Genomic DNA, 18,408 nt, shown 5'->3' with positions numbered 1-18,408 from the left:
ATTGCATGGGATTTTCACCAGTTTCTACCCACGGACCAAAAACATACAGACAGGTTAACTGGCTGTTAAAAAATGACAATACTTTTGCAATTTTACTACTTACTACTTATCACATGGGGTCACTTAACTTCTTAAACTGCTACTGCTTTTGTATTTAAAAAGACAGTACAACATGTGATCTTTTAAGGGGCCCATTTTTAATGCTATAGTATTTGTTTTTATATGTAATTGTTTTTATGGGTACTTGTTTTATGGAGTACTCAACAATAGTGTTAGTAACAGTTTCACTTTACTCTTTTTTTTGAAGGATTAGGCGCACTTGAGATATTTTAATTACTAATGCTTAAAAAAATTAAATGCAGAGCTGCGCAAGTTTATACAATGTGTGACATTTTACCTGGTGCCATTTGTATCCCACCTTAAACACTGGTGGAAATGCACCAAATAATGACCTTTTCCATGGCATCTCTCACAAATGCTACACACTGCAGTGGGCAATCTTACTGAGAATGCAGTTGGTGGTGTTTAGGTATCAGCGCCCTCAGAGCATTAAACGAAGCCAGAGTTTATCAAATTAAGCTGGCCATACAGGGGCAGATACAAGGTGCTGATTTGGCCCCTGAGAGCGAGACAGCAGCTTATCTGCCAGCGTGTGGGCCCTCCCCAATAGCACCATAAGTAGATATCTGTCTGAAAATCGAACATAGAATTTGACCAATTGTACAGTGAACAATGCATAGGAAAAAGTCACTATTAAAACAAATACTTACTGAAACAGATGGAGGACCCTGACAAAGTGCCTAGGCTATAAGGTTATTGAATGAAATTGTGGGGTAAATGGCAAGTGCTCAATAAGCAGTTCCTTGAGCTGCTCCTGCATTTTACCTCCACTCACTAAGTAAATAGGAAGGAGTTTGGGCTTGGCCACTTATTTTGAATTCATTCAGAATTGCACAAGCTTATCAGGCTTAGTAACTGCAAAGTAATTATTGGTTCTGTACTTTTTCTTAACACCTCTTATCCGTGAACAGTTTGCTAGAGTAGGTGGGTCAAACTTTACCAAAGCAAGGAACATTTTCCTACCTTTCTGTTCACTGTTACTTACATTCCATTCCCCTCAGATGCAGGATTTGAAACTTCCGATTTCTATTTTGTAATTTTCTCCACCTTACTTTCGGTGCAAGAATTCTGCTAAGTCGTTTACACTGAGGCTGCCTTTTGCCAATGGGATTTTTAATTAAAGAACTTCTCTTATGCTGTGTCACTTTGGAAATCTATGGAGCAGGTGAGACATGCAACAGCTTACTAAGAACTAGAAATTAACATATCATGTAGTTATTCAGTCTTTGTGCAATATTACTACACTACATGATATATTATGTGAAGAAGCGCATAGCCGAGGGCTATGGTGGGGGTACTACGCACAGACCCCTTCTGCTGTGCCTACCCCTAGCTTAGGCCCATCTGTAACTCGGGCACACTGCATCCCCTTGCCTGCTTGCTCAAGCTCTGCTGTCTGTCAGGGGAATTTGCTGTGTGAGTTACAAGGGGGGGTAGCAGGTGGATGCTGTGGTGGTTGGTTAGGTGCTGAGTGGGCCGAGTGAGTGGGGGCAGGGTCATGCCTTGGGCACCCTACCTATTGGCCTGGCACTGCTGCCAATAAATGATAGAAAATAAGCCTGAACAAGAAATCAGTGGGGTAGTGCAGAATAAGGTTTTATTTAATGGGTCACAAGAAAGGGCCTCATAAAAATACAGCATCTGCATACAGTATAGTTCTAGCTTAGTGTTCACCATGCAGAATCCTTTTCAGGCAAAAAAGGCATGTTTATCATATCATAACTTTAAAAATATGTATTTTATTGCAGATCTAACTAATCAAGAGAAACAATTTTTGCTGCAGGTAGATTTGTGTTGGTATTGTGATGCTAAAGTGTTGCTTACTGAGTAGTAGTGCATGGGTCACAATATCTCCTTTGCAACAAAATGCGTGTGACTCCAGTCTTTAGCAACTGCAAAGACTGATGCTATGCCAGGCATCTACGGAGTTAGCTGGAAAAACTTGAAAATTGTCATTGGACACAGTAATACAGTCATAGGGGGTAAGCCCTGCTGCTAAAGTTACCAATATGTTGGGGCTTGCTGGGAAAAAATACAGCAGAAGAGAAGGTGCAAGAGCTAAACATGGAAGGTCTGTCAATACCGGCTGCAGCAGCACCACATTGTGACCCAAACAGCAGAAAAATAGCACAACATAAAAAAATAGAAGGCAACGGAAAAAGTCATAATTCCAGATGTACTAAAAAAAAACAAAAAAACTATTACAAACATTTTAACAGTTTTTTGTCAATGTAATTGCTATTGAAAGAAGTATCTGTCTGGATGTATTCTCTCTAATATAGGGCTTGGCTCCTGAATTCTGAAGCCAGCTCAGAAACTTTTTTTGTTTTTATATTTCGAATAAAGTCATTTTCATGAATGCCTGACATTTATTAAAAAGTCTGAACTAAAGAAGTACGTGTGGGAAAAAGTCATGCAATTGTAACTTTTTAGAATTGTCACACAGAAACCTTTACTTTTTTGAACTGTTGCACAAAAACCAGTGTAAAAAAAATCTGAAAACCTCTAAAGTTTCTAAGCAAAGAAAGATCTTTCAGGAAAGGGACACCTACCATTGACTTCTACATGATCTATACAAGTTTTAGCTGGGGTATTTTTGGATTCAGATTTTTAGCTGTTTTGTCACATAGTAAATCTAAAAAAAGTCACAACTTAAAAAAAATCCAACTGTTAGTAAATGGCCCCCCCAGAGACCACCGACTTCTGCTATGTTGTTTCAAGAGTCATAACAGAAAGGGTAACTGATAATATTGGTTTCACTTGTGATTACAAGTAACTTTAAAACTATGGAGATATTTAACTAATGTATACTGAAAAGTTGGTTATCACTACATTTTCTTTAGATGTGCAAAAAGTGTTTTGGGGTGAAAATCCCTTTTATGAAAATGTAAACAAAAAGGATAGTTAAAACAGAAACAGTAAATATAGGATATGTTAAAAATTAAGAGGAGATAAAATGAGGAATGAAAAAGCTAAACTGCCAAACATGATGCAGGAGTCTTGGGGATGCTAGAATAATACGTGCTGAGAAGAGATATGGGATTATGTCAGGCTTTAGACATTTAGACATTGCCCCCAGTCTGGCTTATCATTTACAGAAAGGCTTTTGCCATTCCTTCTTTATTTTATTGAGATATATCATTAAACTATATAATGTGTAGCAAATAGAAAAGCAGCCTGTGGTTTACATATTTCATCTGTCTGTGAATTGAATTACTTTGCTGTGCTCACGGTGTCAGATATTTATATGGATGGATTGCACTACTAATAAACCTGCTTATATTAATAAATATATATATATTTTTTGTCTTGTTTTCAGCCAATCGTGCAAAAATGTCCTCCCTTGGCTCACTTTTTAAAGTAAATATCTACATGTGATTTTTGCTTTGCTCATAAAATTTGCTAATCCTATGAACTGCTTTACCTTAGTTATTGATTTACCTGAACTCTGTCAACACCTGGCCTGGACAAATAATCTCTGTATAAAATGATAAAATTCCTACTCTGGCAGTCATTTTTAATTGTGCCAATGCAACGGTCAAACCATTGTCATAGTCATTTTTCTCCCATGTGGCTCAGCAAGTTACTGAGATTAAATATTTGATACGGAGTTGCCTGTTAAAGATAACATTGCTCCCCTTAACCATGCATGCTGCAAGGGTGCGGAGACTTTTAGGGAGATGTATAAATCCCATCTCTTTCAAGGGGTGTTGCTAGGTAATGGACTGTAAGGCACTAATACATGAGGATAGAAATGAGGGGTCCTATTCATTAAAATCTTGCAGTAACATGTGCTCCTTGTACTTTTGCATAGTTGCACTTGGCACTTCTGCCTTTTTCCTGCGTCCTGTCCCAAATTGAGCGCAATTTTACCTATTGAAGTAGGCTGCTGTAGGCAGCATGAATGAATTCTGAATTACGCAGCACAAATTCTGTTACGTTGTGCCACCAGGGCACTTGTCTGCACTCTTACTGGCACAATGGTGCTGAAGGTCAGTGCTAATGGTGGGCATGGGGGCATGTCACTTAGCTGCAAGTGGCATGGAGATTTCTCTGAACTTTTCTGATCCAAAAGAGAAGGAAAGGTACAATTACTGGAGGGTCTCTTCAGAAGAATGAAAACAGACATAAGAGGACCCCTCCCCTCCCTGCACAGAAACCACACAGAGTAAGGGACGGGTATTTACAGCCTTCCTACCCCTGTTTTTAATGAGCTGTATTTTGCTTCCTCAACCCAATTGCTTAAAACACCCAAAACACATTTTCTTTACAGTGTGATAACAGAATATTTTTTTGTCTTAGACCTGAAATTTATAGATAACTACTAACATAGTCATAACACATAATTTTATTTTGTTCCCATATGTTTTTTTAGGCCAAGAAGATGCAAGACCACGACTGACAACAAAGTATGGTCAGCTCCTAGGAAAAACAGTAAATGTAAGGGGAGCAGACAGACATGTCCATGCTTTTATGGGAGTCCCTTTTGCAAAAGCTCCTGTTGGACACTTAAGATTTGCTGATCCACAGCCACCTGAGCCATGGAGTTCTATCAGGGAGGCCTCAGTCATTCCACCTATGTAAGTTCCTTTGAAGCCTCTGACTTGTTTGAAAAGAGAAATTTATCTATTTTCTGTTATTTATATAGCACCAATACATGTACACGGCATACACAGATAGATATTATTCATCATTCACATCAGTCCCTGCCTCTGTGGAGCTTACAGTCTAAGGTCCCTATTACATTTAGATGTACTAATATCAAACACCAGTTAGCCTGTCTGTATGTGATATAAATATATAACGTGCACGTAAAATATATAACGTATGGTAAAAACTTACATTAAAGAAGATAGTAACATACATTCATTGATATTCCTGAACATGGCAATCACACTATAGTTCTAGACATTATCAGAACCTAAAGCACGGTAGTAATATTTTTATGTATCTGAGAACTTGCTATGTGTTAAAGAGAGGGGGGGGGGGGTCTGAATAAACCTTGGACTACAAATGGTGACTTAAACCCAAGAAGTAAAATTTGTATTTTTCATTACCCTCACAAAACATTTATTTGCAACTGGGTTTTTAATAATAATACAGACTTTCACAACATTGATGTATTGGGTATGTTTTGCTTCAACAGGTGTTTACAACATGGAATGGAACAACTCATAAAACTGTTCAAAATTGAGTTTGTGTTGCCTGCAAGTTCAGAGGATTGTTTGTACCTTAATGTCTTTACTCCAGCTGACAGAAAAGAGAATTCAAAGCTACCTGTAAGTGCTTAAATAGGAATGCCCCAAAAGTAAACCTACAGACAATTGTCTGGAAAAACAGTTCTAATGTACTGTGTCTATGAAATGTCTATGAGGGCTAGTGTTCTTGTTTGTCACCAGAAAGATTTATTTTAATCATTCTGAATGATACATTTAATATAACATTTTATTAACAAAAGCTGGTAGTTGGGAAGACAGACATACAAGTGCACAGCATATTAGTGCATATAGATATACTATACACTGTGGAACATCCACTCATCTGTTTTCTTTCCTCATGGTAAAGAAGTTATAGATTGTAGTTGAGTCATCCTAGCATCCTAGTAACATGCTTTATATGTGCTGAAGCTAATACTTTCTAAAGTTTCTAAACACTTGCCGAATGTGTGATTTAGATGAGCAGGTATCTGAAGGAGTAAGGTTACAGCTCAGTAACTATGCACATGATACTGACTCTTCTATAACCAAAGTAAATCATTTGTCTATGATTGTTTGAAGATATGTGACTCCTGTGTAGCCACTGTAATGCCATCTGTGTGCTTCTTGTAAAGCTTAGAATTTATGCACCAGCAGGCAATTAGTTGGTAGCATTTAGTAGTCATGTGTTTAAATGTAAACATCGTTTGCTATGGGTTACTGCACGTGGACAAACTTAAGGGCAGATATATCAATATCTCAATTTGAGTTTTACTGTGATTTTAATAGCAAGAATCATAGATTTGAATATAACTTTCTGGAGACTCAAAAATGTGAGATTTACTAAGCGCAAAAACATCAAAACACCAATTTAAGAAATACCCATATAAAAGCTGTCAAGTTGATATTGAAGTCAATGCGAGTTTTATTTTTAAAATTCAAGTTATTTTTTTTAAATAGGTTTTTTAAGAGCAATTCACAGCAATTGGCAGTTGGTTGATGGTGTCTATCTGTAGCTTTCCAAGTACATGGCTGTACAACCCACTTACACTTACTGGCACCCTTATTCACTTAGTTATTGGGTTGAAATAGGTTCCTTATACCTAATAAAACATATAGTAACTAGTTAAATGTAAATCCCAGTTAAATCCCAATAGCCAGTTCTAATGTTGCATTCATATTGAGTTAAATGTGTACACACAGGATTGTGATACTGTATTTCTTTAAACATATTTCTAACTTTGTACAGGTCATGGTGTTTATACACGGAGGAGGGCTGCTCATGGGACTGGCATCCATGTTTGATGGATCTGCTTTAAGTGGCTATGAAAATGTGGTTGTGGTTTCAATCCAGTACAGACTTGGCATTTTGGGCTTTTTTAGGTAATACAACTCTGTTACACATCAAAATCTGTATTTTTTTTGTTTCCAAATATTCTGCAGGTAAGGTTTGCTTTTTAATTTTTACATTTGTTCATTTAGGTGCACAACTATAAATATTCAAAATTGTGTTTTTCCACCATTTGAGAAAAATATGATAAAAAAAAACAAATATACTCAAGAATGTCACAATTTATTTTTAAAATAATAACATTTACATGAAAAACTCAGCAAGTATAAGCTGCCAAATTTCTATAGATGAAAATGGGAACTGTCTTTTAATATTTCAAGCAACTTTGTTCTATTTCAATTTTTAACCTCATTGAAAATATAAAAATTATAGTGTGATTTTTGTGTGTGTGCAACTTTTTTTCTGTGGAAAAAACTTGTTTTTCTAACATATTCTAATGCAGGAAATGAAAAACTTTGGGCTGTATAAAATCACGTGCATGAGTTTTGTCAGTGATTATTTTCCATGCCTGTGTTTTTAACAGTGTAAATTGAACTGTCTAACTTGAAGCTTGATAAATGAAATAAAATGTCATTGTACTAAATTAGCTGACAAGGCTAAACAAATGTACCAGTGATGCTCAGAAGGCTCCTGCTGTAAGCTTGTGTCTCCTTTCATTTTTCTTTCTTAGTACTGGAGATAAAGAGGCTCAAGGAAACTTTGGATTTTTGGATCAAGTTGCAGCTCTAAAGTGGGTTCAGGAAAACATTAAGGAGTTTGGAGGGGACCCAGAATCAGTTACTATATTTGGGCAATCTGCAGGTGGCTTAAGTGTTTCCACACATGTGAGTACTTCCTGGATCAAGATTACACATTTGGTATTTCTTCATCAAACTGTATATGTAAGACTTTACAGTAGGAGAACGAAAAATCTTCCTCACTTCCTCACTTCCTCACCAACATATATTTTCAATGCAGTTTTAATGTTTGTTTTCAGGTGTTATCTCCCCTATCTAAAGGATTATTTCACAGAGCCATAGCTGAGAGTGGGGTTGCTTTACTTCCTGGACTGGTGGTCAGTAAGACAGAAGAAGTTCTTTTTGTTCGTGATGTAAGTTTTTGTTGTATCAGAGTTATAACGTTTCCAAAAAAAAAAAGAATCAGCTTCTTAAAAAAATAATGAAACAAATTTTATAAAAGTAATTAAAATGTTTGTAGTGATTATATATTTCAAATAAAATAAAGATTCAAAGATATATTAACTGTTGAAAAGTGTTAGATCCCCAGGGCTGTTATTCTGAAAATATCTCTTGGAGTTTCGGTTTACTGAACTGCATCCATCATAGAACATTTTAGGAGAAACTATTGAAATTGGAGTCTATAAGTTTTTTTTTAAATTATTTTTAAGAAAACAAATAAGAAAAGTTTAACTGCACAGACTCCACACTTTGTGTGCTGCAGCTGGGGAAGAAGGGAACCAGCTGCACGCCAATCCAAGGCAGCGCTCGGTGCTGCAAAACTAGCAAAGAAATAAGGCCTAGTTTTGTGCCCCACAGCAGTCACTCATGTTTCTATATAAAGGATTGTGTTTAACCTAGAAGAAGGAGGGCAGCCCTTTTCTTCCTTTTTTCTTTGCTAAAATGTATTTAAGTGCTTATTCATAAATTCCTTAAAAAGACAACAAACAAACAAAATGTCAATAGAGGATAGCAATTACACACTTACAATAGAAGAACATACATAGCTTGATGGGACCAAGTGCTGTCAGGAGCTGATCTGTTTTTTAAAAACTGTCTCTATTTTTCTTCTTTCTTCACAGAAGTTGGCTTGAGTAGGCTTGTGCCCAGAAAACCTCTGAAGTTTTCCAACTGAACATCTCACTATACCCATATTTATAACTATAATTTTCTGTGTACTGGTACTATGTCTTCCACCCAAATGCACATAGAATGTCTTTACATGTTTCAGGTCACATGACATTTTTTGCACCCTACATTTATTTTTATACTGTAATTTTAACATAGCCCTGTATATGTAAAAAAAATAAGATATTATGTATGCATAGTGGCAAATGTATTATGCTGTGTAAAAAACAGTGAGAAAATTTGCCACACATTGCTAGGCTTCGCTGTGTAAAAAAAGGCCGTAAAATCTGCATAAATTTTTTACACGTGTTTTCTTCTGCCAGAAATCTGATGTTTGGATGGCGATCTTCTCCATTTCTTTTACGCAGCTTTTTACGCCATTTTTCGCCAAATTAGTTTTATACAGCATAATAAATATGCCCCATAGTGTAGAAGGCTTAATATGATTTCTGTGCTTGGAATGAGATCACGATCGAACAATACCTATACATTTTGTTTTGCAGTTGGTTGCCAGTTTATCAGGCTGTAATATAAAGGGTCTCGTAGACTGTCTGAAAAAGAAAACAGAAGAAGAAATTATGGCGATTTCTGCAACAATGGTATAGGAAAATGCTTATCAACTTACCCATTTTAGGGACAAGTAAAAACTGTAAAGGCAAATACACTTCTTGTCACCATTCAATCAATTTACCTGTTTTGAATATACATATAAACAGAAAACCAGAGGCTTGTGTTCACCCAGTGAATATAGCTCTTTCTGCACCTGTACCTCTGATAAGTTCAGTAATTCTCATAATGGTCGATTTAATCGCATGCTTGTAGATAGAGATGGGTCCATTCTACTGGTGGAGGATAAATGAAAAAGGTTATTAAATCATTTCCACTCCTATCAAAATATTTCTGAGGATCCAAAAAATATGTGATCATAAATGCCCAGGTTCAGACATTCAGTTCAGACGCTCCTCTGGAGGTGGCTCAATTTTAGAATATGTTCACTACATTTGGAAATCACTGGAGGACATTTCAATGTGTTTTTAACATTTATATAGTCACAATCCACCCATGGAAGCTTATGTTTAATAAAGTGACTTATTAATGTACAAGTAATTTATTTTAGTTCTTGTTTGTACAGCAATTTACAGCTTTACCTGCCTGTGTAGATGGTGTGTTCCTTCCCAAACCTGTAGAAGAAATCTTGGCTAACAAGGAGAGCAACCGGGTTCCTTTTTTAATTGGATTTAATAACAATGAGTTTGGCTGGATGCTTCCAATGGTAGGCAGTCTTTTGTTTATTACTTTTAAAGGATCTTTATTTTTTGAGAATGTATGAGAATGCATGAGAATATTTACTCTAGAATGTATACAAATATTATATTTTCAATTACATTTGTATTTAACAAAAAACAGACATACTTCCCTTTCACACTATATGTAAAAAAGTGTATTATCATGTACAGTTATAAAACTATATCAGCATTTAATCCATGTAAATAATGCATGAGTACATGGGTACATGAGATATGATAATTATTTTTTTTTCCTTTTGGACAGGCCCTCAACATCAGTGGTTTCCGGGAAGGAATGGGGAGAAAAGAAGTTCAGTCAGTATTAAGTGCTCTTCCTCTTTTGGTATGGACCCAAATGTATATGTTTATTCAAAAGAACACAAACAGCACATTATATAAATAACCATTTATAGGCAAGAACCATTTTAATTATTTTAGGAATAATATATGACATCTATTGAGGAGAAGGAAATGTTTATAGTAGAAGGATAACATGGCAGAGAATTTAATAAATGTCTGTAGTATTCCTACAATCTTCAGGGTGTAGAACCAGGTAAAATGAATAGAGCTAGGGCAAAGCAGACAAATAACTTGGATATAATTGATTGGTAGATAAGGCTTTAACAAAGTTGAAGGTTCAAAAGGATAAGGAATACAACTTTCTTGTTGGTTATGTATTGGATTTTGTAATTTTATTCTACTTTTGTTAGTCCTAACTTAGACTGACAAGCACACCATAAAGTTGTCTGTATTGTGTAATGTCAGCTATGTTAATTGAAAGAAGAGTATATTTATAATGAAATGGGTTGTTATGATGTCAAAGAATTCTAAAATGGGCTTCATTTATATATATGAGCTCTAAATATGATTTAATTAGCCAGTATATTTGGAAATATGTATTGCTTCTAATTTTATTAATAGAATAATGAAATTGAGACAGTATAACAAATAATTCCTATTATGGTTTTCAGAAAATAAATGTTGACTTAAAAATGCCTGAAGTGGTCATTCATTGTTATAGCTTATATGAATAGTGCTGCTGTTTTAACAACAATGCCAGACTACTGTATCTCCACATGTCATTTTTACCCACTCATTTATTGCAAAGTGAACCTATTTTTTTCAGCATTCAGTTTCCAGTCTCGTTCCTTTGTTAATGAAAGAATACTTTGGAGACACAAATGATCAAACTGAAATCAGGAACAAATTTCTTGAACTAAATGGGGATATTTTATTTGTTATACCTGCCCTTAGAACAGCTCAGTATCACCGAGGTATGTGGGTGATAACATTCATTTTTTTTCATAATCTGCTCTTTATTTGTAGCTGTTGGTATGCAATATATCTTGGCACTTATCAGCACCATTCTTACTTGTATTTGTTATCCTTTCTTTTATAGTGTGTCATCTCCCTCTCACTACTTCACTAAAATGTTGGTTCTTTTTTCATGAAGAGATGTCATTTCTAATTTCTAAATCTTAAAAGCTTGCATTTTTCACATAAACCAGTTAGCTAGTTAGAGAAAACGTGTTCCCTTTTATGAACTATGAATAACACGGTATAATTACCTTCTAAAAGTCTAGGATCTGAAATACTCTGAGTTTTGCATTCAGACGTCTCCTAATAATATTACTCACAGCAATACATGACCTACTGCGATTACATACTAGCTGCTGAGCAGCAAGACCACATGAGTTCCAAATTTCATACCTTAAATTAGGGTTGCAAATCAGGTAGCTGACAGCAGGGAGGGGGAAGCAGTTGAGATGTTTTAAGCACAGCTTTTTTAATCACTTTTATGTCTTGGAAAGTTCTCTCAAAATGGGATGTTTTAGATGTAATTATATACTAGCCTACCATGATGTAGAGGTTCACTACATGTATGAAATTAAGCTCTAATGAGAAAGGCCCTCTTTACCTCTTGTTTTCTCATTATTTGTATGTAATCTACAAGGTTGTGTCTACAACCTTCTATTGCCACAGCTCTGTGTAATTCGTGGACCCTTAATAAATACTTTTTAATATGGGGCATTTAAAACTGTTAGACTAAGGCTAATGCCACACGTAGCATATGGTGCATATTTTAGGCAAGCCAAAACATGTGCCTGCACCCAACTTAATTGATCACGCTCTGGTGCAGGCACATGTAGCTGATATTGGCTTAAAACCGCAAGACTTTGCATTTTCTCGTGTTTTTATGTGGATATCGGCTACGTGTGCCTGCATCTGAGCGTATTCAATTCATTAGGGTGCAGGCACAGGTAGGGGGAGTTTTAAGCATATGGAGCGTATTCTTGGCAATCCTTTTTCGGCTTGCCGAATATATGCACCATACACTTCGTGTGGCATTAGCCTAAGGGGCTGATTTACTAACCCACGAATCCGACCCGAATTGGAAAAGTTCCGACTTGAAAACGAACATTTTGCGACTTTTTTGTATGTTTAGCGATTTTTTCGGCGTCTTTACGAATTTTTCGTTACCAATACGATTTTTGCATAAAAACGCGAGTTTTTCGTAGCCTTTACGAAAGTTGCGTAAAATCTTGCGATTTTTCCGTAGCGTTAAAACTTGCGCAAAAAGTTGCGCTTTTTTCGTAGCGTTAAAACTTACGCGAAACTTCGCACCTTTTAAGTTTTAACGCTACGAAAAAGGCGCAACTTTTCGCGTAAGTTTTAACACTACGGAAAAAGCGCAAGATTTTACGCAACTTTCGTAATGGCTACGAAAAACTCGCGTTTTTACGCAAAAATCGTATTGGTAACGAAAAATTCGTAAAGACGCCGAAAAAATCGCAAAAAATACGAAAAAACCGCAAAATACCGATCTTTACGAAAAAAACGCAATCGGACTCATTTCGACCCGTTCGTGGGTTAGTAAATGTGCCCCTAAGTATATCTCTATTAGATCCAGCTCTCAATGTTAATTGAATTAAGTAATATAGGTATGGGACCTGTTATCCAGAATGCTTGGGACCTGGGGTTTTCTGGATAAGGGATCTTTCCGTAATTTGGATCTCCATAACTTAAGTCTGCTAAAAATCATTAAAATATTAATTAAAACCAATAGAATAGTTTTGCCTCCAATAAGGATTAATAACTTAGCTGAGATCAAGTACAAGGTACTGTTTTATTGTCTATGGGAGATGGCCTATCCATAACTTTCTGGATAACGGGTTTCTGGATAAGGGATCCCATGCCTGTATAACATTTACACCATCATCTTACATGGGCATATCTTCACTATCTACTAGATTCGGGGCTTCCTGTTTACCTCTATGAATTTCAGCACCGCCCTTCATTATATGACAATTCTAAGGATGACTTTGTTAAAGCCGATCATGGTGATGAACTTTACTTTGTCCTTGGTGGGCCATTTTTGAATGGTGATGCCATTTTCCAAAGTAGGTTATTTGGTATTTCTCATGTAACTATATATATATATTTTTTAATTTATTTATCTGTCATCCTATGATTTTAACATTGATTTTATTCTTCACAAGGTGATGGAACGGATGAAGAAAAAAATCTTAGTAAAACAATGATGAAATATTGGGCTAACTTTGCTAGAAATGGGTAAGGCACAAACATTTTCAGGCACTACAGTGTTATTATGAGACATTATAGGGCATATTTATTATAGTGTGAATTGCTTTGCTTTAATCATATGGTGTTACTTTATTGGGTTACTTAAAGGTCAACTAAAGCCTGAACAGGGAATAAAGATACAAATGTATCTGTATGGCTTACTATATCATTGAGAAATGGAATCATGAAGTGAATGCAAAGTATATTTTCAACATTCAGCATTTCTTTTAAACAAATGGTTTAAAAAAAAAACCGATGAGATTCTTTCAAGAAAAAAAGTTTTATTGAGTTTAACCACAATTTTATTTATTAAATCTACCTATCCATGTGTAATTGGCATCACTTAAAGGACATGTAAACCCTTTATTTGCCTACCATGTATATAAGTTGGGCACATCTCCCTCACCCAAATCACACCATTTGTATGGCATATATCCCCTCTGTTCTCCAGCATTATCACATTTTCCTAAAACAAACAGCAGCTTTCACCTCAGTGACATTAACATCTGCAAACAGCACATGTGTGCTGTAAAGTTTATGCACTAAAAAATGCTGGCTTACTTTGATAAAAAGTCCTGCTTGGATTGAGCGTTGCATTGGTTAAACTGGTTAAACATGTTTCTCCAGCAGACTGCACAGCTAGTGCCATCTCTTCATAGGCCCCTAGTCTAGGGTGTGTTTGGTAGCCTGAGTTGAGAAGAACTAAGCTAAAGGCCAAAGTTAATTCCTAAAGGAGGGGCATGTCCTTTAATGCTAAATGGCACATTTATTATTCTTTTGGCACAGGGGTTTTACAATTCTGAAGAAGGAGTTACAACAACTTATCTGGTGTTAGCTCATTTTCTAAATACTAGACTCCACTTCAACTTCAATTTCAGTGTTGTGTTCATCTTGATGTCTAGCAATGTTTCGATTTGGAGGGATCTGGTTTTCTCCCCCTTCCCTACATACAGCTCTTTTTTTCCCAACATGTTTAAGGCCAATATCTAAAACTTTTTTCTGGTACTTCTGGCCAGTCACAGTGTAGTCTGAGTGTAGTCACAGAAGATAATTTAGTATCTAATAAAAAAGCTACAGGGAACATAAAGCCCTGTATCATGTTAAACTAAAACATGCAAATTGTTTGGTACCACAAAATAAACGTTGAATAAATAAAAAAACAAAACAAAACTAAAACATGCAATTTAATTTTATTAATAACGAGACCCTGGGGTTAAAATTTATCATCAAGGGAACCTCCAATCGTAGTAAGTGTTTCTACCTTTGGTGCTGGGTTATACGATTACTATACTGCTCCCCCTAGTTAAGTATAGTTCTCAGATATTATGGATTGTAGCCTCTTTTTTTGATATTAGCGACACAAAGTTAACAAAGTACTCTTAATACATTGTAATTCCTCTAACTGTAATTTGATACTGTGTCACTGCCCATCTTCTTCTTCTAGGGATCCAAATGGGCCTGGATTGGTTGAATGGCCTGCATATGATGAGGATAAAGATTATCTAGAGATTAACCTGAAACAGAAGTCATCTTGGAGACTAAAAGAAGGAAGACTTAAGTTTTGGACTGTCACTCTGCCTGAAAAAATTAGAATGATTAAGGAAGGGAAACAGATGCATATAGAGCTTTAAATGTGTCATTTCTGCTAAAGAGTTGGTATTCTAATTCAGTGGTAGGTAAATGGTTATTTGTGAATGGCCAGCCTGTGGGCATAAGTATCATAAAATATCTGTTTATAAGGTTTATTAATGTTTATGGTCATAAAAGAGTTTTTTTGTGAACTGTTGACTCTACGAGCTGATTTATTAGTATTAGTTGTTAGAGAAACTGTCCCACGTGTAGAGTAAACATTTAAGAATTAATTGATTTATATGCCTTCTGTTTATGTAACTTGTTCAGATCAGAAGCAAGTTACACAAAAAAAAAAAAGACCCAAAAATTGGAGCTACATATGGCACACTTAAAAAATGTACAAAAATCCTTTATTGGTTTCTTATTAAAGAATAAAAATAAAATAGAATGCTTAAAAATAGCACACAGGATTAAAGTTTGCGTAATGGACTTGAAAATGGTGGCTTGTATTTTAATTTATGATTGTCGAGTACCTGGTACAAAGGACATAACCTCTGTCAGTGTGAAAATGCCATCATGTGGATTATAATAATGTACTTAAAGGAAAACGAAAGGCAAAATCACTTGGGGGTGCCAAAATGTTAGGCACCCCCAAGTGACTTTAACCGCCTACCTCGTACCCCGGGCTGGTGCCCCTGTTAGGAGAAAACAGCACCAGCCCGGGGTACCTGGAGCGGATTGCTTCCTTCTTCCTGCTTCCGTTGCTGAAATGCCAGCGGTGGGCGCATGCGCAGTAGAGTGAAAAGCCGACTTTAATGTTTAAGTTTGGCTTTTCACTCTACTGCGCATGCGCACGCAGCGAGTCAGGAAGAAGTAAGCGCCGGCAGCTACCCCGGGCTGGTGCTGTTCTCTCCTCACAGGGGCACCAACCTGGGGTAAAAGGTAGGTGGTCAAAGTCACTTGGGGGTGCCTAACATTTTGGCACCCCCAAGTGACTTTGACTTTCTTTTTCCTTTAATAGAGGTCATATTCCTACTAAAATGAGTTAAGTCAAGTGTACCATTCACCATGGCCCAATGCACAATTCTGGAATTTTAATAAATCTGCCCCTACAGGTAAATAGGTTCTAGGGTGCTTTAATCAATGTGTTTCACAGTTACTAAAACATATATTTATTGTTTTATACAGCCAGAATTGATTTTATGATTCTTCATTCCATTCCATTACAAAGGGAAAGTAAAGGAATGGAGCCAAGCTGGACTGGGTGCTGATGGAGATGCATTTTTACATATAACAATAAACAGTCCTTTATATCCACATATACACAGCACTTCAGGTTCTTTTGAATTTGGGTTTGTGCTGCTCACCAGCAGGCTTAGATCAGCTGCCAGTCACCCTCCTGCAATTTACATAAGCACATACAAAATGTACTTCAATAGCCAGATACAGGGGTAAAGGTCCCCATACACTGGCAGATCTGCTTGCTTGGCGATGTCGGCAAGCGAGCGGATCTTCTCCCGATATCCCCCACCTACGGGTGGACGATATCAGGAGAATCCAGGGTAATTCGATCGTTTGGCCCTGGGGCCAAACGATCGAATTATAATGACGGGCATAGGCAAAGTCATTATGCGGTCCCCGATCCAACTAGATTTTCTAACCTGCCCGATCGAGATCTGGCCGATTTCAGGCCAGATATCGGTCGGGCAGGCCTGTCAGGAGGGCCCATGCCCGGGCCGATTAGCTGCCGAATCGGTCCAAGGGACTGATATCGGCAGCTACTCTCTGCCTGTGTATGGGGACCTTAACAAAAGAATTTGTAAACGATTTCTCATCCCCAAGGCCAACCCCCCTGCGCGCATGCATGTTCGCGACAGCTGAGTTTAATCAGCCCACCTGGTCAGTCTGTAGCATTAACTCTGTTATAGCCAGGCCATGTATTCCTTAGGAAATGGCTATATATTCTGTTAGCTTGCATATATATATAGAGTGACTACAATGTTATTGCACAAACAGTAGTGGAAGTTACTGTTCCTACAACATTTATTTATAAGTTATACAAAAAGTAAATTGTACTTTTATGGGAATATGCAAGTGGATGCCTCAAAGTTATTGTTTAACTCCCACTTCACCTGCCAGCTCACTTGGCAAGTATGTTTCAAATTGCTGGGCCTTTGTGTTAAATAACTGGATAGCTGCTGCTCGAAAAAGCAAGTGATATGTGGCTTCTTATAAATAACCAAGAAATAAAGTTCTAGGTGTTTGTTTGTGACTTAGGTCAGTGAAATGGAAAGCACGAGACAATATAAGGACGAATTGGGTCGAATTTTTATCAAATAGGAAAGATAGACAGGTGGGGCTTGAACTTTAGGTGTCACTCAAGAATTGTTGACCACTCCCACTCCACTCTGCTCAGAACACAAGTTGCCTGTCAGTACTGAGCCAAGTTAAGCAGATTTCCATTCATGATAGTTCCCCTTTAAGGTCTATTAAAGAGCTTTCCAATTATTTAAAGGGAAACTTAGCACATGTGTAGGGACCCATAGGGTTAATATGCCCCTATGGCTTTCAGCCCTACACTTCTTTTTTTCTGTTACTGGGCAAAGACCCATGTATTATAATTGGTATTAAAATATACCCTGTTATTGGCCCAAGGCTAGACCACACCCTACAATACTTTAATATAGTGTTAGGAAAGGGGTGGTTCTTTCTTCTTGGCCTGCAGCATCTGACCAGAGTGGTTGTGCCAGGAAGCCCTAAGGGGACAAGTGCCCTCAGAGAAGTCGGGGAACAGGGACCCCATGAATAAGGGAATAGCAAGGACAGACTATCTCTTGTCATAGCATGTGTATCCACATGAGATAGACAGCTTATTTAGTAAGGGCAGTTTATGGCCCCATCTAGGAGAATAGAGCATTAGTCTCCTTTATAGGCTCTACTGCCTTATTGTAGGGGCCCTAGTTAAGACACAGGTTGCAGGATAGTGTTCATCCCTTAACCAACGTTGGCCGGTTGGGATCCAGTCTAATAAGGTTGATAACCTAAGGATACAGAACTACATCCCTATACTGTCCGTAGTGGTGCAGGATGGTACTGCTTTACTATTCACCAAATCTGCCTTGCTTTAATACCTCATGTCTGTGAGTATATTTGTTGCACCCTGCCTCATTGAATTTGTCTAGTATAATAAACCTGTTATTTAGTTCATCAGCAGGAGCTTTGCTTTGCTTAACTATTGCATTTTACACATACACGTTGCAGTGGGAGGTGTAGTTACACAACACACTCCATTTAGAAACTGCCCCTTAGCAAAGGCACCATCCTGGAAGGAGGAGTACATTGTACCCCATGCTATATCACTAGCTGGACAATTTGACTAACACACTCCTACATGGAGTGAACACTGATATTAGACTTTCCCAGTGTGATAACACATGTTTTGTCTGTTACTAGTA

General features: G+C 37.1%; 1 protein-coding gene across 1 annotated transcript; it reads left to right on the top strand.

The window, feature by feature from the left end:
- The first annotated feature begins 460 nt into the window (after positions 1 to 460).
- On the top strand, positions 461 to 15,450 carry ces3.5 (carboxylesterase 3, gene 5). Its single transcript, XM_031900801.1, has 13 exons — positions 461 to 1,285; positions 4,496 to 4,700; positions 5,267 to 5,399; positions 6,565 to 6,698; positions 7,337 to 7,490; positions 7,643 to 7,756; positions 9,014 to 9,109; positions 9,643 to 9,783; positions 10,062 to 10,139; positions 10,923 to 11,070; positions 13,048 to 13,197; positions 13,297 to 13,369; positions 14,826 to 15,450. The coding sequence occupies exons 1-13, from the start codon at positions 1,225 to 1,227 to the stop codon at positions 15,010 to 15,012; spliced, it is 1,674 nt and encodes a 557-aa protein (XP_031756661.1). The 5' UTR covers positions 461 to 1,224; the 3' UTR covers positions 15,013 to 15,450.
- The last annotated feature ends 2,958 nt before the right edge of the window (positions 15,451 to 18,408 follow it).

This window comes from Xenopus tropicalis, chromosome 4 (assembly GCF_000004195.4).
Source record: "Xenopus tropicalis strain Nigerian chromosome 4, UCB_Xtro_10.0, whole genome shotgun sequence".
Taxonomy (NCBI): Eukaryota; Metazoa; Chordata; class Amphibia; order Anura; family Pipidae; genus Xenopus; species Xenopus tropicalis.
This window is presented reverse-complemented; position numbering and strand designations above follow the sequence as displayed.

Coding starts and splice junctions, on each gene's coding strand:
- ces3.5 (XM_031900801.1), top strand. CDS start 1,225: ATGGGATTTTTAATTAAAGAACTTCTCTTATGCTGTGTCACTTTGGAA. Junction 1,286..4,495: donor TTTGGAAATCTATGGAGCAG/GTGAGACATGCA, acceptor ATGTTTTTTTAG/GCCAAGAAGATGCAAGACCA. Junction 4,701..5,266: donor GCCTCAGTCATTCCACCTAT/GTAAGTTCCTTT, acceptor TTGCTTCAACAG/GTGTTTACAACATGGAATGG.